We start from the raw sequence: 21,479 nt of genomic DNA, 5'->3' as shown, positions 1-21,479 counted from the left end.
TAATCCAGTGTGAGGAAACTACTGAACAATCAATACTGACAGCAGATTTTATTTATGAAAAGTATATTTTCTATGCTGTATTCTAGGATGTTACTTTCCGAGAACAGACTGCTGGGTCTTGGATAAATATGAGGCATTTGCTAAGGCAGCCATCTCTAAGACTGCTATTTCATCAGCTGGTGAAAAATAGTCCTACCCTATGTAGGCAATTTGCCAGACAGGCAATTTGCTTGCTGTTTTGAACTTCAGGGTGCCACTGCTTTCTGATGTCAGCTGTTCCAAACTGTAGCATGAGCTTCAGATGCCTTGAGCCTTGTCAAACTCAGGACTGTGTAAGTTGAAATCGAAGCGTTGAAGACACAAAATTCTTTCCTCACCTGGGAAGAAAACTATCTGACCTGTGTCTTGCAGCATTCGGCTGAAGAGTCTTAATGCAAACACAGATGTTGCTTCCCTGGCTCGAAAGGTGGTGGAGGAATGCAAGCTCATTCACCCCTCCAAGCTAGCAGAGGTGGAACAGCTGCTGTACTACCTGCAGAACCGCAGAGATGCCTCTTCTGGGAAAGGTAAGCAGGAGAGAGAGCTGGATCAGTGGGGTGCTGGAATGTAGCCGTTGTAGCCGTGCTCTGTGTTTTGGGATTTGTGGTTCAGATGCTACTTTCCCTGATCCTTAGAAACCCAAGGAGAGATGGGGAGTGTGTGTTTTATGTTGTCCCTGGAAGAACTGACACAAACTTGTGGGGAAAAGTTGTCATTTTGATTAATCAAAATTAAAAACATACTTAGAAACTTAAAATTGATTCTTCTCTTTCGCTTTGTTTCTCAGTTGAAGTCTCCTGTTCTAAATGGTGCAGTGATTATTTAGGTTAGTGCTATAAAGATGACGATGTAATTATTTTCATGCAAATCACAAACTCTTCTCTTTTTTGTTACAAACGTTTCATAGGCGAGCTGCTTTCAAATGTCTTTATTAGGAAGCTACAGTTCAATGCCAATTAAATTGCAGAGTCAACAGGTTCTTTATAGTATCATGAGTCCTCACTCTGTCTGCTGACAGGGCTGAATTATACATCCTAGCTTTAGTTAAGCCTCTGTTTTACCATCTGGTTCAGCAGCCTTCAGTCCTGAGGCACATGGAGAGTGAATAATGTTAAAAGAATTCTAGCATTCTCAGCTTTGTCTCTTGGTAAGGCTCAAAGAAGGCAAAAAGTCCTGGAAAAGTTTCCACCCAAGTCCTGGACTCCTTTTTAAAGCAGTTAATTATTAGGGGCTTGCAGACCTACTTCTACAAACCCATGTTCTGTAACGGAAGGTATAAAAGTTTCCAATCTCCCTATAATCGCTGGTGTGATTGTAAAACCAGTTTTTTTCATGAAATAGGCACAGTGTTAGGTCTTCTTTACTCTCTGTTGCTGTCTTCTTTGGTGGCCACCACTTAGTGGAGTGTATAGTTCTCAGTGCAAAAGCAAAAATACTGGGCTTGTGCCAGTTTATAGTTTTTTCTTTTATGCTTTCTAAAGAAGACCTGAAATTCAGTTATTTTTTAAATGCTACCTTGCTTCCTGTTGTGTATTAGAAATGTAGATCTTGTCTAGCCATAGTATGCTGGAAAATTCTGTAGGTGGGTGTCCTGAGAATTACGACTTTGACATCATGGATTCAAAGCAAGTGAAATCCAGATTGAGAGGGGAGCTGATTTTGTTCAGATTGTTTACAACTCTCTCAATTTCCCTGAACTCAAATGCCTGGCAAAGAATAGGAAGAAAAGGGTTGGTTATTTTCAAATAAATCTTCAACACTTCATCTCTTCACCTAAGGCTTGAGGGAATGCCTAGTCCTTTTCTCTGGGTTCTCCAGTAGACAGTCAGCAAAAAAAAGCCACTTGACATTGAGAGGATATGTAACGATTTAAAAACAAACAAACAAGCAGCAAGCTTTTCTTGAAACACAACCAACCAACCAACCTCTCTGCCCCTAACCTTTCAGGCTTTCTTTATAAAGAAACAGAAGAGACCCTTCGCTGTTGCCTAGTGTGTTACCCTTGGTCAGTTACCTTTAATGTTTGCATGCTTTTTTTATGTATAGAGTTATGACTTGTCCAAAGGTCTCCTGCCAAACCACAGAATGAGCCGGAATACTGGATTTAAAAAGTGCTCTTCCTGCTCCACAGAGATGTCTATTTTGGTCTGATATGTCAACGTGTGGGAGCAGGTCACTCCATAAAAGGACGCAACAGCCTTTACGCCAAGGGCAGGCAATAATTTTTCAGGGGGGGGTCACTTAATGAATTTTGGTACGTGGTCACAGGCTGGCTCCCCCTTTCCCCCAGAAGGGGCAGAGTTGAGGACTAGCCTCTCCCCAGAGTTGTTTGGGGCCAGAGGCTCTGAATTAAAAACACGACAAAGGGCTCGCCATGAGCCATTTCAATAGGATCCTGCTGCCTGAGCCACTACCTGGAAATTCAGTGGCCTGGACAGCAGGATATAAATAGAAATGGCCAGATGCAGCCCACCAGCCAGACCAAAGTGTTAGGTGGGCCGGATCCGGCCCCCGGGCTGCAACTTGCCCAGCCCTGCTTTATGGGCAGGCCTTGATGAGAATGAAGCCGTAGCTTCAAGGCCTTCCCCAGAGAAAGTCGGAAACTTTCTATCTGTCCCGCACAAATGCTTCTTGTCAGAGATGAAAATCCTAGAATGCTTTACTCATAACTGTTTCCACTCTTTACCATCATGCACACTTCACAGGAACTAGTGCTGGGCCTGGTTCAGCAAAGCAGTTGAGCAGTATTTGAGTTCCATGGATATCAATTGGTCTTCTCTCTCTTGCTGAATCAAGGCCTACTTTACAGTATCCCGAGTAAACAAATATCCTACTGAATGAAGGCTGTTGTTTTCTACTCTTGTGGCATATATACATCGACCTAAGCTTTCTGGTGGCCCTCTGCATAGAGGAAAATGGAATCATGAAGATCCAATCCTACATGATAGTGATCTTGTAATCATGTGATGAGACTCTGTTCTAAGGCATATATTAAAAAAGGGGGCTTAACTCTTAATTTTCCAGTTCTGATGCAGTTAAAAATGTTGGTCTTTTAAAGCTGCATCATTTAAAAAAAAAAAACACCCTCAACTTCTACCTCTAGTACATTATTCTAAGTGTCAAAAGGTCATGGCAGAATTTTCTCATGAACGCCTCCTTATGCTGAGCTAAACAAAACTTGAGCTTTGTTATACACTTATATTGTTAGCTCTTATTTTCCATTTTGGGGTTCCTAGATACTATGATAATACTAAATATGCTGTTGTCAGTGAATATGCACAACATAAATGAGAACTATCTTTTTTTCACTACAGAAAAGAAAGAGAAATCTAGTAAACCGAAAGATCCACCCCCTTTTGAAGGAATGGAGGTAAGAATCTAAGCTAGAATTGAAAGGAAATTAAATAGAGACCTTTACTTTTATGGAACTGTTTTATATACTATGGAAAAAAATAAAGATGTAAAATATTGAATATTTTTTTATTAAAGACCTTGCTTTAAAAATCCTAAATAAGAAAAGTCTTTTCAGTAACTGGTAAAATTCTTGCACATTTATATCTGGGTTATATACTTAAATGGTCTTATGACTGAGGTTCTGGAACATGGGGCTAGAGGAAACAAAACTACTACTTACTGCTGGTTGTTTTTGTAATGAAATCCCCTTGTGTGTTCTGGGCAGTCGGTAGCAATGATTCTGTGCATGGTGTTTGGTTTGAGTTGTCATTTACATCTTCAAACGTAACTACACTTTTTTTCCTCCTTTGTTTGCAAAGTAACATCATTTTTTCTGCCTGTTGAGTAGGTTCCTTTTTCGCTGTGTCAAAGCCCAGCTCTGTCTTTGCTGCTTTCAGATTGATGAAGTGGCCAATATCAATGACATGGATGAGTACATTGAGTTACTGTACGAGGATATTCCTGATAAGGTGCGTGGCTCTGCCCTTATCCTACAACTCGCCAGGAACCCTGATAATTTGGAAGAATTGCTGCTCAATGGTAACTTCCAGCCTCTCTTATAAAGTTATGCTGTTTTTATCCCATCTCTAGGGATCTATTTCTCTGCTTGGAGAGACTCCCCTGTCTGTCTTTTGGGGTGGATTGGGGCTCTAGTATTCGTTTGCTCTTAGGACAAAGTGGGGCCTGAATACAACATTAACTGTTTCTATTTCAACACTGCTGAAGCACCCACAGTGTGTGAGGTGCTGTGTGCGTGGAGAGCGGGGGAAGGAGAAAAGGAAGAGAGCTATAGTGGAAGGCATTCCTTGCCCTCAAAAGTTTCCCTCTAAAGAAACACTATAGATGAGCCAATCTGAGTTAAGGGTTCGTGGTGATGCCAGCTTGATGCTCTTTCCCTTGTTCCCGCTCCAGCCATCCCTTCTCTCCCCTGATGTCTCATCAAACGGCATCATCACTGATGCCCTAGTATGTCCTCCAGCCAGCAAGCCCACCCCAGGTCGGAAAACTGGGTTGGTCTGAGAGACTGACGCAGAAAAGGATCAGGCAGTCAAATGGTGACCCTGCTAATGAAAATGCGGTCACTCTGGTGGCAGGGGCCTACGTGGCCTCACCTGCTTCTTGCACGGATTGGCAATTCATACTGCTTGAAAGAATCTGATTGGCAGTCAGGTTCAGTCAGAGCCAATCACTTCCCTTTGTCATTCATCAGCCTAATTAGCATTGGATGGAAGAGGGAGGATGGAATGGATTGGGAGAAAAGATGGAAGGGGTGAGAGTATTGGGATGGGGAGGGGGAAAACAGGATAGAGAATGAAAATGGCTGGAAAATTAACGGTCAGGGTGAGAGAAGAAAACAGGAGGAGTGGCTGACACAGGTGAGGTGGCAGCCTTGCTGGGGTGTTGTCTGAGAATGGGGTGCTTGGACAAGGAGTTTGATATAACTCTCCTGAGCAGGAGGCCTAACACCAAAAGAGGTTGGGAGCAATGTTCCCTCTAATTTTTTCCATTTATGGGTGGAATAAATTTTGTTCTGTGCACTGAGGCATGTGCAGATGTGCACCATCGGTACAAACACATGCTGCTGGCTGTTGGCTCTCTGCTAATCAGCTGGGTGGTGCTGGAATCTCTCCTGGGCACAACCCAAGCACTCAACTTACAGGGAACACTGGTTGGGAGCTGTTAATGTAACGGGGTGTGCTGTCACAACACTACCAAAGGACCTAAAGGAGTTTTCATAGTTCCCTTTGAATATCCCATTAGGGTTATGATGTTCTCTGCCTCAATGCTTTCCATCCCATTCTGGATTGGTGAGTGGAGGATCACTGAATCAAAGCACATCCTCGTATGTTAGCACAGTCCTCAGATGGAGAATCCCATACAGTATGGCATGTTAGCATAAGAGGCTTCTGTAAATCTCATGGCAGAAAACAGTCAGGGTCCAGTAAAAGGTGTGTTTAAATGCTTAGGTCCAGCAAGTCAGAGAGAGAGGCATTACAGATGTTCATCTGAATCCTGTTTGTTTTCTTAGAAACTGCACTGGGTGCATTAGCCAGAGTGCTGAGAGAAGACTGGAAACAAAGTGTGGAACTTGCTACTAATATAATTTATATTTTCTTTTGCTTTTCAAGGTAAGTACAAGAATTTATACACAGAGATGAGGAGCTTACTCGATCAGTCGCCTTGAATTTTCATTTTCTCCTCTAGTATAGCTGGAACTGCATCTTCAAGCATGTTCATTGAGAAATATCACAGTTGGTGGGGAAACTGAGGCATAGAAAGTAAACACATGAGGACATAGACCACAGCAAAGCCAGGAACACAGAACCTATTTTTTGAGTCCCAGTCCTAAGTAACTCCTTTCAATTGGATTCTTTGGTATTTCTCTTTCCTCCCACAAAACTACCTCATCAGTGAAAACGGTAATCAAAACTCTAGTCAATTGAAATGTCCAATTGTTAGTAATGTTACAGCATCAATACATCTAGCACATCGGTGACAAAGAAGTTGCCACATAGGTGGATCGTTACCTCCTCCCTTTTTGTGAAGGTGGGCTGGCAAAACAAATTGTATAGCTTGCAACCTAGAGCTGGTTAGAAAAATGGAGTTTTTGTTCCAAGAGCAAATCTGACACATCCGAATTTTTTTTGTTCCATATTTCCTATGGAATGACATTTTAAAAACAATGTGGTTCATGTCCATTAAATCATTTTAAATAGTATAATTTTTTGACTTTGTCATTTTTAGACATATTAAATTATGAACTATTAAAATCTCAATAAAATATTTTGAAATGACAAAGTAGAATTCTATATCAAAATGAAACGAGTTGACTTATTCCTATCAAAGGTCTCATCAAAATTGACACGTTCGCTCAAAATGCTTCTAGTTTGACAAAACAGCATTTTAAAATTTTTCAACTAGCTCTAATGAAAAACCAGTCATGTTGTGCAATACTTTGGGATCTTACTATCCCAGTTCTGAACACAGAATCGTGGGTTTAATTCTCTCATGCACTACATATCTTTTTTACCATAGTTTTTCTCAGTTTCATGGACTAATCACACACTACAAAATTGGAGCTCTATGTATGAACATCATAGATCATGAGCTGAAGAGGCATGAGCTCTGGCAGGAGGAACTCACCAAGAAGAAGAAAGCTGATATCCTCTCTCGGTGCCTGCGTAACTTTCCGCTTGTCTGAGTCCTAGCAGTTGACACACAATATATGTGCAGTAACTCGTGTTTAATGTAGCATATGAGTAAGAGCACAAAATCTAGTTGCAGGACTAGAACAGATGAAAACTGAAAGTGAAAAATTTGGGCTGGAGAAGGGATTGTTGTTCTTAGGTTAAAATTATTGCTATTTTTTTTTAAATTATACCAGTAGTATGGCTTTTATGGGACATTTTTATTACTAGTAGAACCCTTCACACCGTTGATTCCTAAACCCATTCATAACATGGACCACATCTTAATAGAATTATTGTCTCCTGGGCAACCTCTTCTTAGTCACTGTTACACAGATCATGTTGTCTCCCCGCTGCTGATAAGATAACATCTGTGATTAATATTTGTCCTCACTCTGTAATTTCCCTGTGTCTCTTGCTGTATTACCATACACTCCTTAACTCCAGTTATTTACTTGATGAAGATCCTGAGAATCAAACCCTGAAAAAGGACTACGAGAAAACCTATAAAAAGTACCAGGGGCTGGTGGTCAAGCAGGAGCAGCTGCTGCGAGGTACGAACATAAGCAACAATCAAGGGGATCTTGTCCCAGCGTGGAGGGTCAGGACTTCCTGGGAACTTTTAACTAGTGTGGAGGATGTTTACTAACAAACCAGAAAAATACCAAGTCTGCATTCTATGGCTGTGGCAATGCTTTAAACCGAGAGAACGTTGATGCGTGTATGTGAGAGCACTACATGCTGCCGGTGATACTGCTTGTGCCATTGAATAGCGCTGGAAGCGTGCAAGGACTAGATCTTCACCAAAGTAGCAGAGTGTTGCTGAAATCAATAGAGAGGCCTTGTTGGTATGAGCTGTGGATCTAGCCTTTTAATTTGTATGTAGAGTAACTTACATGTCTTGTCAGTGCTACTTGCTCTTTTGCGAGTTCTCTCTTCGGAACGTGCTAGATGATTCTTAACCCAGTTTTACCAACACAAGGGGTACCAATGACCCCCTTTGTTGGTATTCTCCTTACAGAAGCCCCCCAATGAGCCAGGGAGATAAGCCTTTGCCATACAGGTAATGAATTTGTTAGGGGTTGAGGTTCGTTGGCAGGGAGCAGTGCGAAATGCCTGCGTAGCAGTTGTCTATGCTGCACTATTGCTGTTCTGTGCACGGAATAGTTCTTTTTTCCAAGATGCTCTGCCTTGCATTTCACACCAGTGCTAAGTTCACTTGTAAAAAGTGAAAATCCATCTTGGTAATAATCTTACACTTTCATCGTTATAAATCTCAAGTTCTGCAGCGTTCAGGGAAAAACTGCTGATAGTACTTGACCTCTCGAAGCAGGCAGCGTGAGTGCTTAGGCAGCGTCTCCATGTCGCAGCTAGCAAACATGGTGAGGTCCGGCAGGCAGGCATGCAGATCTGCAGACGGCTTGGGAGAGAGCTAAATGAAGAGAACACGCAGATTAAAAATATCACTTGTTTCCAAAAATGTCTTAGATTTTTGTTAGTAACGTAGATAATTATTAAAACTGAGATCTGTCAAAATGTAGGGCCTGATTCTCCACTACTTGTACAGTCATGTGCAGCTGTCTAAAGTGATCAGAATGGTAACTCTCTAATCCTGCTGTTCTTAGCGATAAGTGTCCACGCAAGGTGCAGAATGGTGGAGAATAGGCCCCTGTTTTTATTTTTGGTGTTAATGCTGTTCTTTGTTTTTCTTTTTCTTGGCTTAGTCAATAAAAAAATGGCATAACTGCCTACTATACAGCCTTTTCTAGTTCATTTCAGTTCAAATGCATTTAGCATTCTGCTGAAATGTTTGGGTTGCAGTCACCACAGGGAAACGTTCTAGTTTTTTTTTTAACACTTTCCTTGGAATTTAAACAAAATGTTGCTGATGGTGATAAGTGTTTCAAACCCTATTTAAAAGCACTGAATGCTTTTGAAAATCCCGTCCTAAGCATTGACTGTAGATTGACATCGTTCCAGTCTCTTTGACCTAATGTTATGATTGATTTGGGTGCTAGTGGCTCTTTATCTGCTGCTGAACCTCGCTGAGGACACGCGCACAGAGCTGAAGATGAGGAACAAGAACATTGTCCACATGCTAGTGAAAGCCCTGGACCGAGAGAACTTTGAGCTGCTTATTCTGGTGGTGTCTTTCCTGAAGAAACTTAGCATTTTTATGGAGAACAAGAATGACATGGTAGGTGTTCTAGCGATCTGCAGCAATGCCATGGCGGCTGCTCATGAGGTCAGAGGGTGTCCGAGATTCCAATGAAAGTGAAATAAGCCTCTTGGAGCCCCACCCCAATGCAGCCCTGATGTTTACTGTGAAGGGGCTACTGTAAACCCAATGCGAACTACTGTGGACAACTACATCGTGAACTGGGGAGGGCAAACTTTTCGGCCTGCCGGCTGCATCTATGCATGGAAATTGAATGGTGTGCCACAAGGGGTCTGGAGGACTCCTGGGGTGTGGCATAGGCGGGGGGTCAGTAAAGGATGTTCCTGGGGTGGGCTCTAGGGGCCCATGTTATAGAGATGGAGAGTGGGTTGACGATGGTGGAATTGTGAATTTGGGGGCTGAGGAGTAGTGCCAAAAGCCCCTGTACCCGCTGCATGGTGGGAGTTCACGGGCCGCATAAAGTCTGGCCTGCTGGGTTGGATGCAGCCTCTGGGCCAAAGTTGGCCCATTGCGGATCTAGAATGGCATAGGGAGCCAGCCTCATCATAGCAAAATTCATGTAACTATGGGGGCAACGAGAGGAACTGCAAAGATTGGTATAAGCTGGGTATTTAGCCAACCATTTGGAGGACCCCAAAACCAGCCTGCCACAGACCCCTTTGTGACAAGCCGCTATTCATCTCCACATCATGTTGCCTTGGGAAAGGAGCTCTGTATAGCCTTGAGCAGGCTGCTAGACTGGGCTATTGCCTTCCCATTAGGCCAGCAGGATCCTCAGAGGCAACTCTCCTTCCACATTGAAGTGGCAAGCAGCCTGCGAGTGCTCCATGCTGCTGGTTCCTAGAACGTAAGCCTGGGAGGGTGGTAAGAAATGTTAGGCCCTTAGGAACATGGGCTATGAGGATTTTTCAGTTGGCTGTAAAAGAGCAAACAAATATAGCCTCCCCCTCCTTCGCCAAACCCCTCTGTGACACTGGCAAGTCACTGGCCCAGTGGCCATCAGTTCACCAGTCTGCTGAATGGGGCTAATGATCATGACACTTAACGATTGCTTCAAATGCATTTTGGATCCGACGTTGAAAGGTGTAAAAATGCCACAAAAATGAGTTGAGAATTGTAGACAGCTGGTGCTTAATGTCTCGCTCACACTTTTGGGTATTTATATGATTATATGTAAGGCAGTTTCCTTTGTTGGTATATGTGTATCTATTCCATAACAAGTAAGAACCCCAAGGAATGTATTTCTAAGGTGGTGAAGTCATGTGCTCTTGAGATCAATCTATAAACATGCCCTTCCCTAAAGCACCTTACTAGGACAATAAGGATTAGCTATCCAACCAGCTGATTGGCTGGCGCACTTTTTGCATTCCATTTGATTTAGCGTGGAAACAAACAAAACAGAATTAGTGTTTATTTTATTTTGGGCTTTTTGGATAGCCTTGAACATTTTTAAAAAAGACCATACAGCTTAGCTTGGCTATATTCACATGCATTTTTTTCATAGTACACAATACTTTAGAGGAAACTTTAATTTACTTTTCTCATACAGTGAGGAAGATGGGATTCTAAAACGTGCAAGTTTTCTGTCTTTCTAGCTGTCTTAAATAACCCTGGGAGACATAATGAACCAAATTTAGCTGCTTCAGGCTTTCTCATTTTGCTTGGGCAAAACTCCTAATGGTGTGATCATTTAACTAATCTACCTAGCTATGTCTACACTGCAGACTCTTTGAGCAAGAACTGTTTTGTGCAAGAGTTTCTGCGCAAAAATTCTTGCACGAGAGCGCATCCACGCTGCCATGTGCTTTTGCTCAAGAGCGTCCATGGCAGTGTGGACTCTCTCTTGTGCAAGAAAGCTCTGATGGCTATTTTAGGCATAGGAGTTTCTTGCGCAAGAAACCCCTGTTGCCCATCCACACTGCGTTCTTGCGCAAAAGGGCTTATTCCTTGTGGGGAGAGGAATAACTCTTGCACAAGAAGCTATCGAAATCTCCCCCATTCCTCTAGTACTCCAAAGATGGCTGAAACTGTTAGCCTAATATTTGTTTAATAAAATCATAATTAGGCAGGGACCAGACCTAGAACATTTTAGCTCCAAATTTTGGAAAGTGCAGCCTCTTTGAATGGAGACATGGTGGTACCTTTAACAATTGGCTTTACTTTTGCTTTCATGTATAAGTAGAAATTTGGGTAGGTGGTGGGCGTGGTGACGTCTCGTGCTTCTCATGCAGGTTGAAATGGATATTGTTGAAAAACTGGTGAAAATGGTCCCGTGTGAGCATGAAGACCTCCTGAATATCACCCTTCGACTTCTCCTGAACCTGTCCTTTGACACGGGCCTGAGAAACAAGATGGTCCAAGTTGGGCTGCTTCCCAAACTCACTGCACTTCTAGGTATGTTTTCTTTTGTCCCTGGGTCAGCCTCGTTCCTATTGAGCTGTGGAAGTACCAGGTATCAGCTTCCCTCAAAAAGCAATTGTCGGTCTTGATCAAGAAATCCTCTCTTGCCACTTGCAATCCAGTGTCTGCGTTGTCAGATCTCTTTGGATGAAGATTATCAAGAGGGTTATGGAAGTTATGCACTGATGTGAGTCCTAGTGAATTTGGACCCTAATGAATTGAGTTGTATGCCTGGGTGTGGAATGGAGACTGCATGGATAGTGGGATTGGTGGCCAACTTTTGATGAGGAACAAAGATGTTGGTGTCCATTCTAATCCTAGTAGAGCAGGGGTCCCTGAACAATGGGGTGTGCAGAGGAATGTTCAGGACCCAGGCCAATCCCAACGGGAGTTTGTGGGGGGAGCGTCACCCAACTCTAGTCTGGCCCCAGCCACAGCCTTGGGCCCTGCTCCCAGTACTGTCCCCGGCCCTGCTCTCAGCCGCAGTGTGTCCGTTACCAGTATATGCATTGGCTGCTGTTTGTCCCCTGCAGAGAGGAAAGCTACGGCAGGAACAAGTGTACAGCTGCTTGGAGGGTGGCTCTCCAGCACGGAGATCTGTGGTACAGACACTGTGGCGGAGTTTAGAGAAGAGGGTTTGGCTATAACATGTACATAATGTTCATTCCCTTGGGCTGTGGGCTGAGGCCTGTATTTTCAAAAGCGAGTCATGTCTTTGCGTGCCCCACTTTTGCGGTGCTCAACACCCGAAAGGGGCCTGGTTTTCAGAGAGCCCGTGCTCAGCACTTTTTGAGAATCAGGTCCCATGAAATTGTCTCAATTCAGACACTCAAAACCCCTGGTCACTTTTTAAAATCTCGGTCTGACTGAACACAAGTGACTGGAATAAGCTGAAAAATTGGTGGGTTGCTGGCAGAGCACTAGAGTCACCGAATTGTCGTACTTCGTAGTTAGCTGTTGCTAGCCCCAGTTCAGCAGCCGGCATTCATAAGTTTTGTGCTAGATGTAATGTAGGTAATTTCCTTCACATTTTGACTTTGCAAGATAGAATAAGGCACAGTCAGCAGCTCTGTGTAAGGGTCATATTGAGGAATTTGGGTCTAAAGGTCTCACCAGTGTCTGTACGTATCTGTTGCACAGCTTCATGTGATCCTATTTGAAAGGAAATTAAGACTTTCATAATCTTATGCCAGAATCTTTAAGCATATGTCCCCCTGTGGTGGGTTGTTTGAGAAGCTATTTGTTTGGTCCAGAATAATGGAATGTCTACGTTTCATGGGTTCAGTGATCCGATCACGCTAAATTGGTTTTTTAGGTTGTTTTGCCACTAGGAAACACAATCCTTTCTTGATCTAGATTTTGTACCAGTACTCTAGATAAGAAGGCATTCTCTGTGCTCTGGAGACCTTATGTCAACGTGCTGTGAGGAACAAGGTCACCTACCGTGTCTTAGGAAGTCCGCTAGGGTTCATTGACAGTTTGACCTTTTTTTGAATGAGGCAGTTTGGTTTTTCCTTAGTGGTGGAGATGGCCAGAGCTATTCACATCAGGCTACAACTTTAACCAGCTTTGATCATTCAGAAGTCAAATATTGCTTCCTTTGCTTGTCACAACTGGTTTCCTTGACAGATGTTCAGGCAGTATCTTGCTGTCCAAGGCCCTTTCTGAAATCTTCCAATGTGACGTGACTTTTTCTCCTTGTTTAATACGTAAGTTTAAATGAGCAAAACAAAGAACAACAGAGGTGGGGAACCTTTTTTGGGTTGGGGGCCACTGACCTACAGAAAAATCAAGCGCGGCCATACACAAGTGAGAAGCAAAAACAAAATAACCTTCCCCCCAAACCCTCACTGGCCCCCGACTGAGAAACAAAAGGACACTCGCCATATTCCCCTTGCACACCACAGATTAGGGGGACCCAGGCTAGTAGATTTTTGTGTGCTCCAGCCCCGCAGAAGGAACAGTGGGGAGGTTGGAGTGCTAGCGCAGGCTCCCCAATTCTGGGGGTGAGCCCCAAGCCTTGGGATCTGAATCCAGGCAAGCCACCCCCGAGCCTTAGGTTCCCCACTCCTGTACTAAAGAGTTCACATTTTGTCTTGAAAGACCAGTTCATGATGCATTACACGACTGGGCTGAGTTATATACGGACTTCGGTTTGCAAACTCCAGAACTAGCCTGGTTTCTAATTAACAATGGGTTGTGGGTTTTCCAAACCATTTTGTTGCTTTTATAAAGGTTTCTTTTCAGAATGTTTAAAGTAGATGTTTTCTCATTATGAGTTGGCTTAGGCTTTTTGTAGTGAACTTATTATGGAGCGTCACACATCTGTTTGAGGAAGGAGCTTCTTACAGACTACTGCAGCTTTTTTGCAATTTTAATAGGCCTCGTTTATCGTATAAAGAAGCATATATTTTCCTACCTGATCAAGTGAGCTAACAATAGGGGTCAGATGTGGCAAAGACCATAACAAAAAGCACATGTCTAGCTGTCAGGGTGAGGTAAAGTCATATCAGGATTGCTTGAAGTTATTAATGGCAGTAAAATTTATGCTTCCTCCTGTTTTCCCAATTAAATTGAGAAACCTTTTTTCCTAAGGTGGCTCTGCAGCAGCTGGTTCCAATACTCGGTGTGTGAACATTGCCTGGGGTGTCTCCATTTCTTTATAGTAGAAGCTGGCTCAAGCACATTAAGTAATAGTTCAGCTAAAGGGACCAGTCTGTTGGAAAGCAGTAATTATTAAGGGATTTCTTTTGCGAGTGTTTTTTATCATTTGTGTTGAGTATGGCCAAGGTTTTCAAAAATAAGAGCCTAAAGTTAGGCCTCTAAATCCATATATAGGTGTTTGAATAAATGGCCTGACTTTCAATACCGCTGAGAACTAGAGCTGTCAGCCAATAGAAATCATGCCAAAAAATGCATTTTTCAGGGTTCAGATTGTTCACAAATTTGGCTTGGATTCAAAGAATAGTTTCACCCGAAAAAAAAAAAAAAAAGCCAGCACTTTGTTGTGACTGTTTTGAATTGTCTTGTTTGACTGTGTTTCAAATTGTGTTCTGTTTTGAAATTTGGCCAATTTAAAAAAAAATGGGTGAGAAACCCAAAACGAAGAAAAAAATCTCGTTTTTTGATTCAGTTACAAAAATTGAAAACCATTTGGTTTCCTTTGGAACCGATCTGCATTTTCCTGGGGATGTTTTGGTTCAGCCGCTGAACTGGAAAAAACAACAATCTCCCTCCCCCCACCCCACCCCACCCCCCAAAAAAAGCCAAGTTATTTGCTCAGCTCTACTGAGCATACACTTGCAGGTGACTTCAGCAGGATATTGGGTTCATAGCACATTAAATAAATAGCCTGGTTTTTAAATATACCAGAATATAGATTTAGGAACCTAACTTTAATGTCAAAGCTTTTAAAATCTTGTCTACGATTTTATTATATGTAAAACTACCAAAGTGTAAAGTGTATCACAACTATGATTAATATTGTACGGTGAAGGGCACTTAAGGCTGGGATCAACTTCTTTGACTTCATAAGAAAATATTTGTTCATCAAAATCACACTGCTTTGCTGATAACAAATAGAAGTATTGTCAAGAAAGTGCGAATGCAATTCATTGCACAGTGTGGGTTTTCTGTAGTTCCTTCATTGAAATCTACCCTATTTTTTTTATTCCTTTAATATGGTCAGAAGTTAGAAAGCAAGGCCATGTCTATACTATTGGCTTAATCAGCACCGCTGCGATTGGTGTAGCAATGTTGATTTAGCAGGTCCAGTGAAGAGCTGCCAAGTTGATGACCGAGCACTCTCCCATCAGTAGCTGTACTTCACCTCCCCAAGAGACAGAAGCTGTGTTTATAGGAGCGCGTCTCCTATCAATATAGTACAGTGTAGACACTGCTGTAAGTCGCCCTAAGTACATCCCCTTCAGTTACACAAGTGAACTAACATAACTTAGATCAATTTCTAGCTTTGCAGTAGACCAGCCCCAAGTATTTATAGATCTGTAGTTCACAAGCTCTAATACTGAAGCTGCAAAACTGCATGAATGCACAATTTCATCAGCTTTCTGTATGTGTCACAGAAGTGGATAGGTTAAAAATTGCAGAGGTTGCTACCTGAAAAGCTGCCATCAGCTGGACTGGAGGCTCAAGGGTCCTAGAGCTTGTGCTGCCAGAGCAACTACACTCCAGGTGTTCATTGCAGTGTAGACATACCCTCAGAGGTTCACAGGAGGCTGGATCTGTACGGCCATAAAGTGTGTAAGCTTGGCATGAGACACACACTCCCCTAATGGACAGAGTAGCAGTGCTGTTCTGGAGGTGGGGTTTTGCTACTTAGTACCTTAGAGATACGTTTCTCAAGTAGACCTTAAGGGACTTGTGGATGCAGAGGGAGCCTCCTGGCAACCTCCGAAAGGAGCATCTGGAAGAGTTTCACAGGGGCCATGAGTCTGGGGATTCTGAGCTGCGAAGGGCGTGTGGGGAGACCGTTCTGGAAGCTGGAAGGGCAGGTATATCGAGCGGGGTTCTCCTTATTTGTATTTCCTCACCTTAGTAATGGTGAAGTGTCTTTTCCCCATAGGTCAGTATGTCCTTGATCTCAACTTCTTATTGTATACATCAATTCATTACCACGGCCCCTTTTGTGGTGAGGTATCACATTTGTTATTTCTGTCCTACCTGGTTATGCAGTCTAGTCTTAACTGTTTATTTCAGGTTTTTCCAAGTCATGGTGTTCCTCTTAAGTTTGAGGGTATACCTGGAAGCCCCTCTGCCATTAAAGGTTGCTTTATCTTATTATCCATCTAGGTGAAAGATCCCAGACATATGTGAGCCAACTGTATTATCTGGGCAAAAAATCCCAGATATAGATATGGTAACTTTGCCTTATCTCAACATACAGGATGTGGCCTGTAGTTCATTTACCAGACTATAAACCTATACAACTATTGTAATGAAACAAATAATCAAAACCATAAGGAAATAAACATCTGTAGGCAAACAAGCAGATTAGCCCTATGGGCTACAGATTAGACTTATTGGAGAAATGGTCAGAATTAAATAGGATGAAATTCAAGAAGGACAAATGCAAAGTGATACACTTCAGAAGAAGTAATCAGTTGCGCTAATACTAAATGGGAGGTGACTAACTAGGGAATAGTACTGTAGAAAAGGATGTGGAGAAGTATAGTGGGCCACAAACTAATTATGTGTCAACAATGAAAATGCTGTAGCCAAGAAGCCCTGGGATGGATTAGCAGAGAGAGTTGCAAGCAAGACATGAAAAATGATGTTTCCACTTTAATCAACACTGATAAGGCACCAGATGGAGTACTGTGTGCAGTTCTGGGCACCTCGCTTGGGGAAAGATGTGGACAAATTGGAAAAGGTCTGGAGGCAAGCAACACAAATGATTAAAAGCCAAGAAAATGTGGTCCATGAGAATAGCTTTTAAAAAATTGAGTTTGTTTAGTCTGGAGAAAAGATGACTGAGGGGGACATAAGTCTTCAGATACATACAAGGTTGTAGTAAGGAGGAGAGTGATAAATTGTTCTACTTAACCACTGAAGACAGGACAAGAAGTAATGGGCTTAAATTGTAGCAAGGATAATTTAAGTTTGACATTAGGAAGAGCTTCCTTACAGTAAGGCACTGGAACAAATTACTGAGAGATGTGATGGAATCTCTGGTCACTGGAGGTTCTTATGGACAGGTTAGACCGACACGGTCTGCTTTAGATAATACTTAGCCCTGCCTCGGTGTAGGTCAGTGGCTCTCAACCAGGAGTAGGCAGAAGTCTTCCAGGGGATACTTCAGTTTATCTAGAGGCTTGCCTAATTTTACAACAAAATTTCATCTGGACAATGACTTGTTTATACTGCTCTATATACTTTACACTGAAATGTAAGTATACAATGTATATTCCAGCTGATTTCTAATTACATGGTAAAGATGAGTCAGCAGTTTTTCAATAATAATAATGTGCTGTGCCACTTGTGGTGGTGTTTGATTTTGTGAACAGGTAGTTTAAGTGAGGTGAAGTGTGAGGGCATGCAAGACAAACCACTATTGAAAGGTGTACTGTAGTCTGGGAAGGTGGAGAACAACTAGACTAGATGACCTGTCAAGGTCCCTTGCAGTCCTACATTTGGAAGAATCACTTTAAGCCCTCAAGCCGCTGAACTCAGGAATTGGGCAGGTAAGGGGAGAGGGGGAGTTTTTGCTGCCTAGGTTCATGTGGAACCTAGAAGTTCAGTAACATTTTCCCTTCTGTGTACTTGAGTGCCAGGTTCCACAGAACACTTTGTGCCTGGTCCTGTTCCCATTGATGTCTAGTCCCAAGTGCAGTGAGTTATGTCTGAGGCCTGTAAATTTCTCATAAGAGGATGAGTTGCTGGAGAAGGATATATTTTAGGCATTTTGGAATCATATTTTAGTGTTGAGAAATGAGTTAATATGGTAGAGGGGGTTTATCTAAGTGCATTGTAAAAGTTTTTATTTTTAATTGTATGGCATGGTAACTAAGCTGTAACTCTTTTTGAATGTGTATTAATATTTATAATACTTACAGGTAAGAGATCCCAGGAACAGGAAACGAGATGTTATAATCCCCTTGTAATTTGTTTTGTTGACTTTTTGTCTGATTAATAGGAAAGGGGGACTAAGCAGATAAAATATAGGTAGTCCTTCGACTTGACACAGTTGGTTCCTGAAAATTACATCGTACATAAATCAAAATGTTGTGTCTTGGAACCACAATCTATTCCATTGTGGAACAGACTGTCGTTAACTCTAACTCAATGTCGTAAGTGGAAGCAGAGTGTCATTTCAGAAATGTAGTAAGTACTGGTTGTTGTAAGTTGAATGTTGTAAAGTCCAGGACTGCCTGTACTGCGTTCTCACATTTTGTAACATACTTAGATTTGCACAGTGTGTCTTCATCCATGGCAGGGTTGAGGCTTTCTTTAGCCTGGTATATGCTAAAAAAAAAAAGGCAAATAGTTTTTAATGTACAACATTTCTTGTAACTGTAATTAGTTTTGCAGCTTCTGTTTGCGTCTTGGTCTTTTGGATGATCTTGAGCAAGTCACTTCCCTCTGCCTCAGTTTCTCCATCTGTAAATTGAGGATAATGATACTGATCTCCTTTGCAGAGCATGTCAAGATGTAAAGATGAGTACTACACTAGCACTACGGGTTTTATTTTTATTAATGCTTAGTAATTCAAAACAAGTTAATGTATTTACACAGTGGAAAGTTACAAAAGGAACAGGCTTGCAAACCCTTTTATGGATTCTTTTGATTAGATAAGTTATGTTCTACAAGGTTGATATTTGCCATATGTAAATAAAGTGAATGGGATTTAAACCATACAATGAATAACCTGATCCAGTAATTTAGAATTGGTACAATAATGCAACTTTCCTTTAGCTGTTTTACTTCATGTTTTAGACCAGTTTACTTTAATAGTTTCTTACTATCACTGCTTATTATGATATAGGCGTGGGCTTCTTAATGGAAGAACAGTTGTTATCTTAATAAACTGATTTAGCACTGTAAGAGAGCATGTACACAAGAAGGCCAAGGCCAGCTTCTTGACGTTCCTATCCTGCCAGAGTCCTTGTTTTAACTTACCTAAATATTTTACAGTAAATGTAATGTAAGTTTGGATAGTTTGTGCTTGATGCTGAAATGTAGAATTCCTGTGCTAGTTAACATGCATACAGAGGCTTCTTTTGACTTGCTCATTTTTCGGTGAAGAGTATGTAATGTTTTCCACATGGGTTGTGTTGAATATATTTCACACTTAAAGTGGTGATGTTGGTGATTTCATTAGAGACTATGTTGAATTCCTGTTATGCCATTCCATTTGGATAATGTAGTCCATAGCTTGTATGTTTGCTGTGTCTTACTTCAGCATTGTTCTGGGCTGCTGAAATTCAAATGTCCAGATTTCTCCTGAATTAATTGCTTTCTTCTTAAGTGTAGTGCTAATAGAAGACCTTAGTCTTCAGGCTCACCTACGAAGTGAGTTAATGCACAGTAAACCAGGGTGTGACTCTACAGCAATGTTTCTTAAACTTTTTAAGGCTGACGAACACCAAACAGTTTTTTTATGAAGAACACCAAGGATTTTTTTGTTGAACCTCCCCCCCCCCCCCTCCGAAAAAAGGTTCGGCAGGGCGGAGGGGAGTTATTGAGGGGGAAAAAAAAGTTACCTGCCCCTTTAAAGGTGGCCATTTTGAACTCAGTTGTTCTCCGTGGTACACTGGTGTGCCATGGAACACAGTTTAAGAAACACTGATCTACAGAATGCTAGAAGCTCATTCAGACTGTTTCAAAAGTCACTTTCAAATGGGAATACATCCGAGTGCACTATGGTACTTGTAGGACACTGCAGTGGGTCCGTATGGCCAGCTAAAGTGCTGTAGGTTCACATGCCAGCTTGCCCCACACTGTCTCACCAGCGAGACAAGCCCTTAAAATCACAAACTTCTCCAAAATAAAAAGTTGTATCCTGCAATTATTTTATAGATTTTCCTCTGTCCTTATGAAGTTACTTTGGCCACTGAAACCCAAGGGTATTTCGTCTTAGACCTGTGTGAGGAATGCAGGCTTTGGTCAGAGTTACCAGCACATGCCTTCTTGTTAACATTCAAAGACTGAAAATCTGAAACCATTTGGAACTCAGAATCCACCCCTCTAATTTGCAGAAAACTAGTTGTGAAAACAGCCCAAGGGACCTGATATTTTTCCACCCCAGCTGCTCCAGCTGAACTACAGCTGCAAATTAAAAAAAAGAAAAAAGAAAAACGTATTGTTCCTATAAACGGCTGAGTGTATTTTATATAACAGCAATGATTCCCACAAAATCAGTTATGGCAGTTAATGACCGGTTTGTTAAGGCATTAACTGCACTCAGCTGTGAATGACCAATTTCTGTGGAATGGTTGTATAAGTACTAAGGATAATTCAATAACACTTTCAAATAATGATTTCGTTAATTACTGCTAAATTCTTGTGGAAATCCTATCAAAGTACTTACGACCTCCACATTTAATATCCAATGAGTTCATCATGATTCATGTTTATTACCATAAATACCAAAGGAATCCATAAAGACTAGGCCATTATTTTTCTATGGGTGCCTTGACGGCTTCAGGCAATTTGGCTAATCCACCGTCTGTCATTAAGTGCCTGATTCTCAAGACTACCAGTCTTTGCAGGGCACAGCCTTGGCACAACCCCAAGACATTGGTCATTTTTATATCAAACTGTTGGCAGGATTCTTCTTTCTTGTTCCAGTTGGGGGAATAATTGAGGAAGTCCTTTTGCAGTGCCTGCTTTTGCATGTGTGGCCCTGGGTTGTGTTAAAATATAGCTGAAAATGTACCCCACCCTGTTCCTTAAGGCTTCTGGAGCTAGGAAGAGAGGGCCAGTCTTCAACAGACTTTCCAAATAATTGATTGACTCAGCTTCGTTTGGTGTCTTTTGCTTAATCTGTTAAACAGTGATCAGTCACTCACACAGGAGTGATTAAAGAACTGGCAAACAAACCTGACGGTGATAGCTTCAAGGCACTCAGTCTGTTTAGCTTAACAAAAGAAGGTTAAGGGGCACAGCTTATAAATATTTGCTTCCAAATTTTGATAATTGACTCTTCAGTCTGGTAGACCAAGGAGTAACCAAGATCTGATAGCTGGAAGCTTAAAGCTAGAGAAATTCAATCTGTAAATGAGGTACAAATTTTAAAAGTGGTCAGAATAATCAAACGGGAATAATTAAACAATGATTCTCCATCTTTCCTGGGTGACTTTTAAATCACCATTACGTTATTTTTTTTCCTCAGACACTTCAAACAGGAGGAATTATTTCGGGGAAAGACTCTGTCCTGTGTTATAAAGGAGTTCTTCTGGCCTTGTAATCTATGTGTATCCATTTTAGGGAGTTAAAATCCTTTTGAGCAAGGAGAGCACCTGGCTTGTCAGTTTCAGCATTTCCTTTGAAGAGTCTTAGCCACCTACCTTTGAGTTTGGCCAAATACTAAAAAAACTGATGATGTTGAACTTGCAGACTGTTGATGTGTTGAATGACATGGGGGGGGGAAGATAGCAAAAGGTCGGCTCCAATGTTTGCCAATATGCTGGTTGAGCCTGTCATGGGTCACAGCCAAGAATGCCAAACTCAGGACAGACTGACAGAAAATAGGACAGATACAC

General features: G+C 41.9%; 1 protein-coding gene across 6 annotated transcripts in view; it reads left to right on the top strand.

Annotated features, from left to right (window-relative positions):
- Window positions 1–21,479, top strand: part of KIFAP3 (kinesin associated protein 3) — a 99,417-nt gene that overhangs the window by 16,223 nt on the left and 61,715 nt on the right. For 4 of the 6 annotated variants that reach the window (XM_075936986.2, XM_075936983.2, XM_075936982.2 and 1 more), the window contains exons 3-11: window positions 412–566; window positions 827–865; window positions 3,354–3,409; window positions 3,891–4,032; window positions 5,522–5,621; window positions 6,529–6,653; window positions 7,136–7,234; window positions 8,699–8,877; window positions 11,091–11,253. In XM_075936986.2, coding sequence (XP_075793101.2) covers window positions 412–566; window positions 827–865; window positions 3,354–3,409; window positions 3,891–4,032; window positions 5,522–5,621; window positions 6,529–6,653; window positions 7,136–7,234; window positions 8,699–8,877; window positions 11,091–11,253 — 1,058 coding nt within the window. The remainder of the gene's footprint in view (window positions 1–411; window positions 567–826; window positions 866–3,353; window positions 3,410–3,890; window positions 4,033–5,521; window positions 5,622–6,528; window positions 6,654–7,135; window positions 7,235–8,698; window positions 8,878–11,090; window positions 11,254–21,479) is intronic. The other 2 variants (XM_075936984.2, XM_089780621.1) reach the window with 1 other exon arrangement.

The sequence above is a fragment of the Pelodiscus sinensis genome, chromosome 9 (assembly GCF_052426305.1).
Source record: "Pelodiscus sinensis isolate ZL-2025 chromosome 9, ASM5242630v1, whole genome shotgun sequence".
NCBI classification, from domain to species: domain Eukaryota; kingdom Metazoa; phylum Chordata; order Testudines; family Trionychidae; genus Pelodiscus; species Pelodiscus sinensis.
This window is presented reverse-complemented; position numbering and strand designations above follow the sequence as displayed.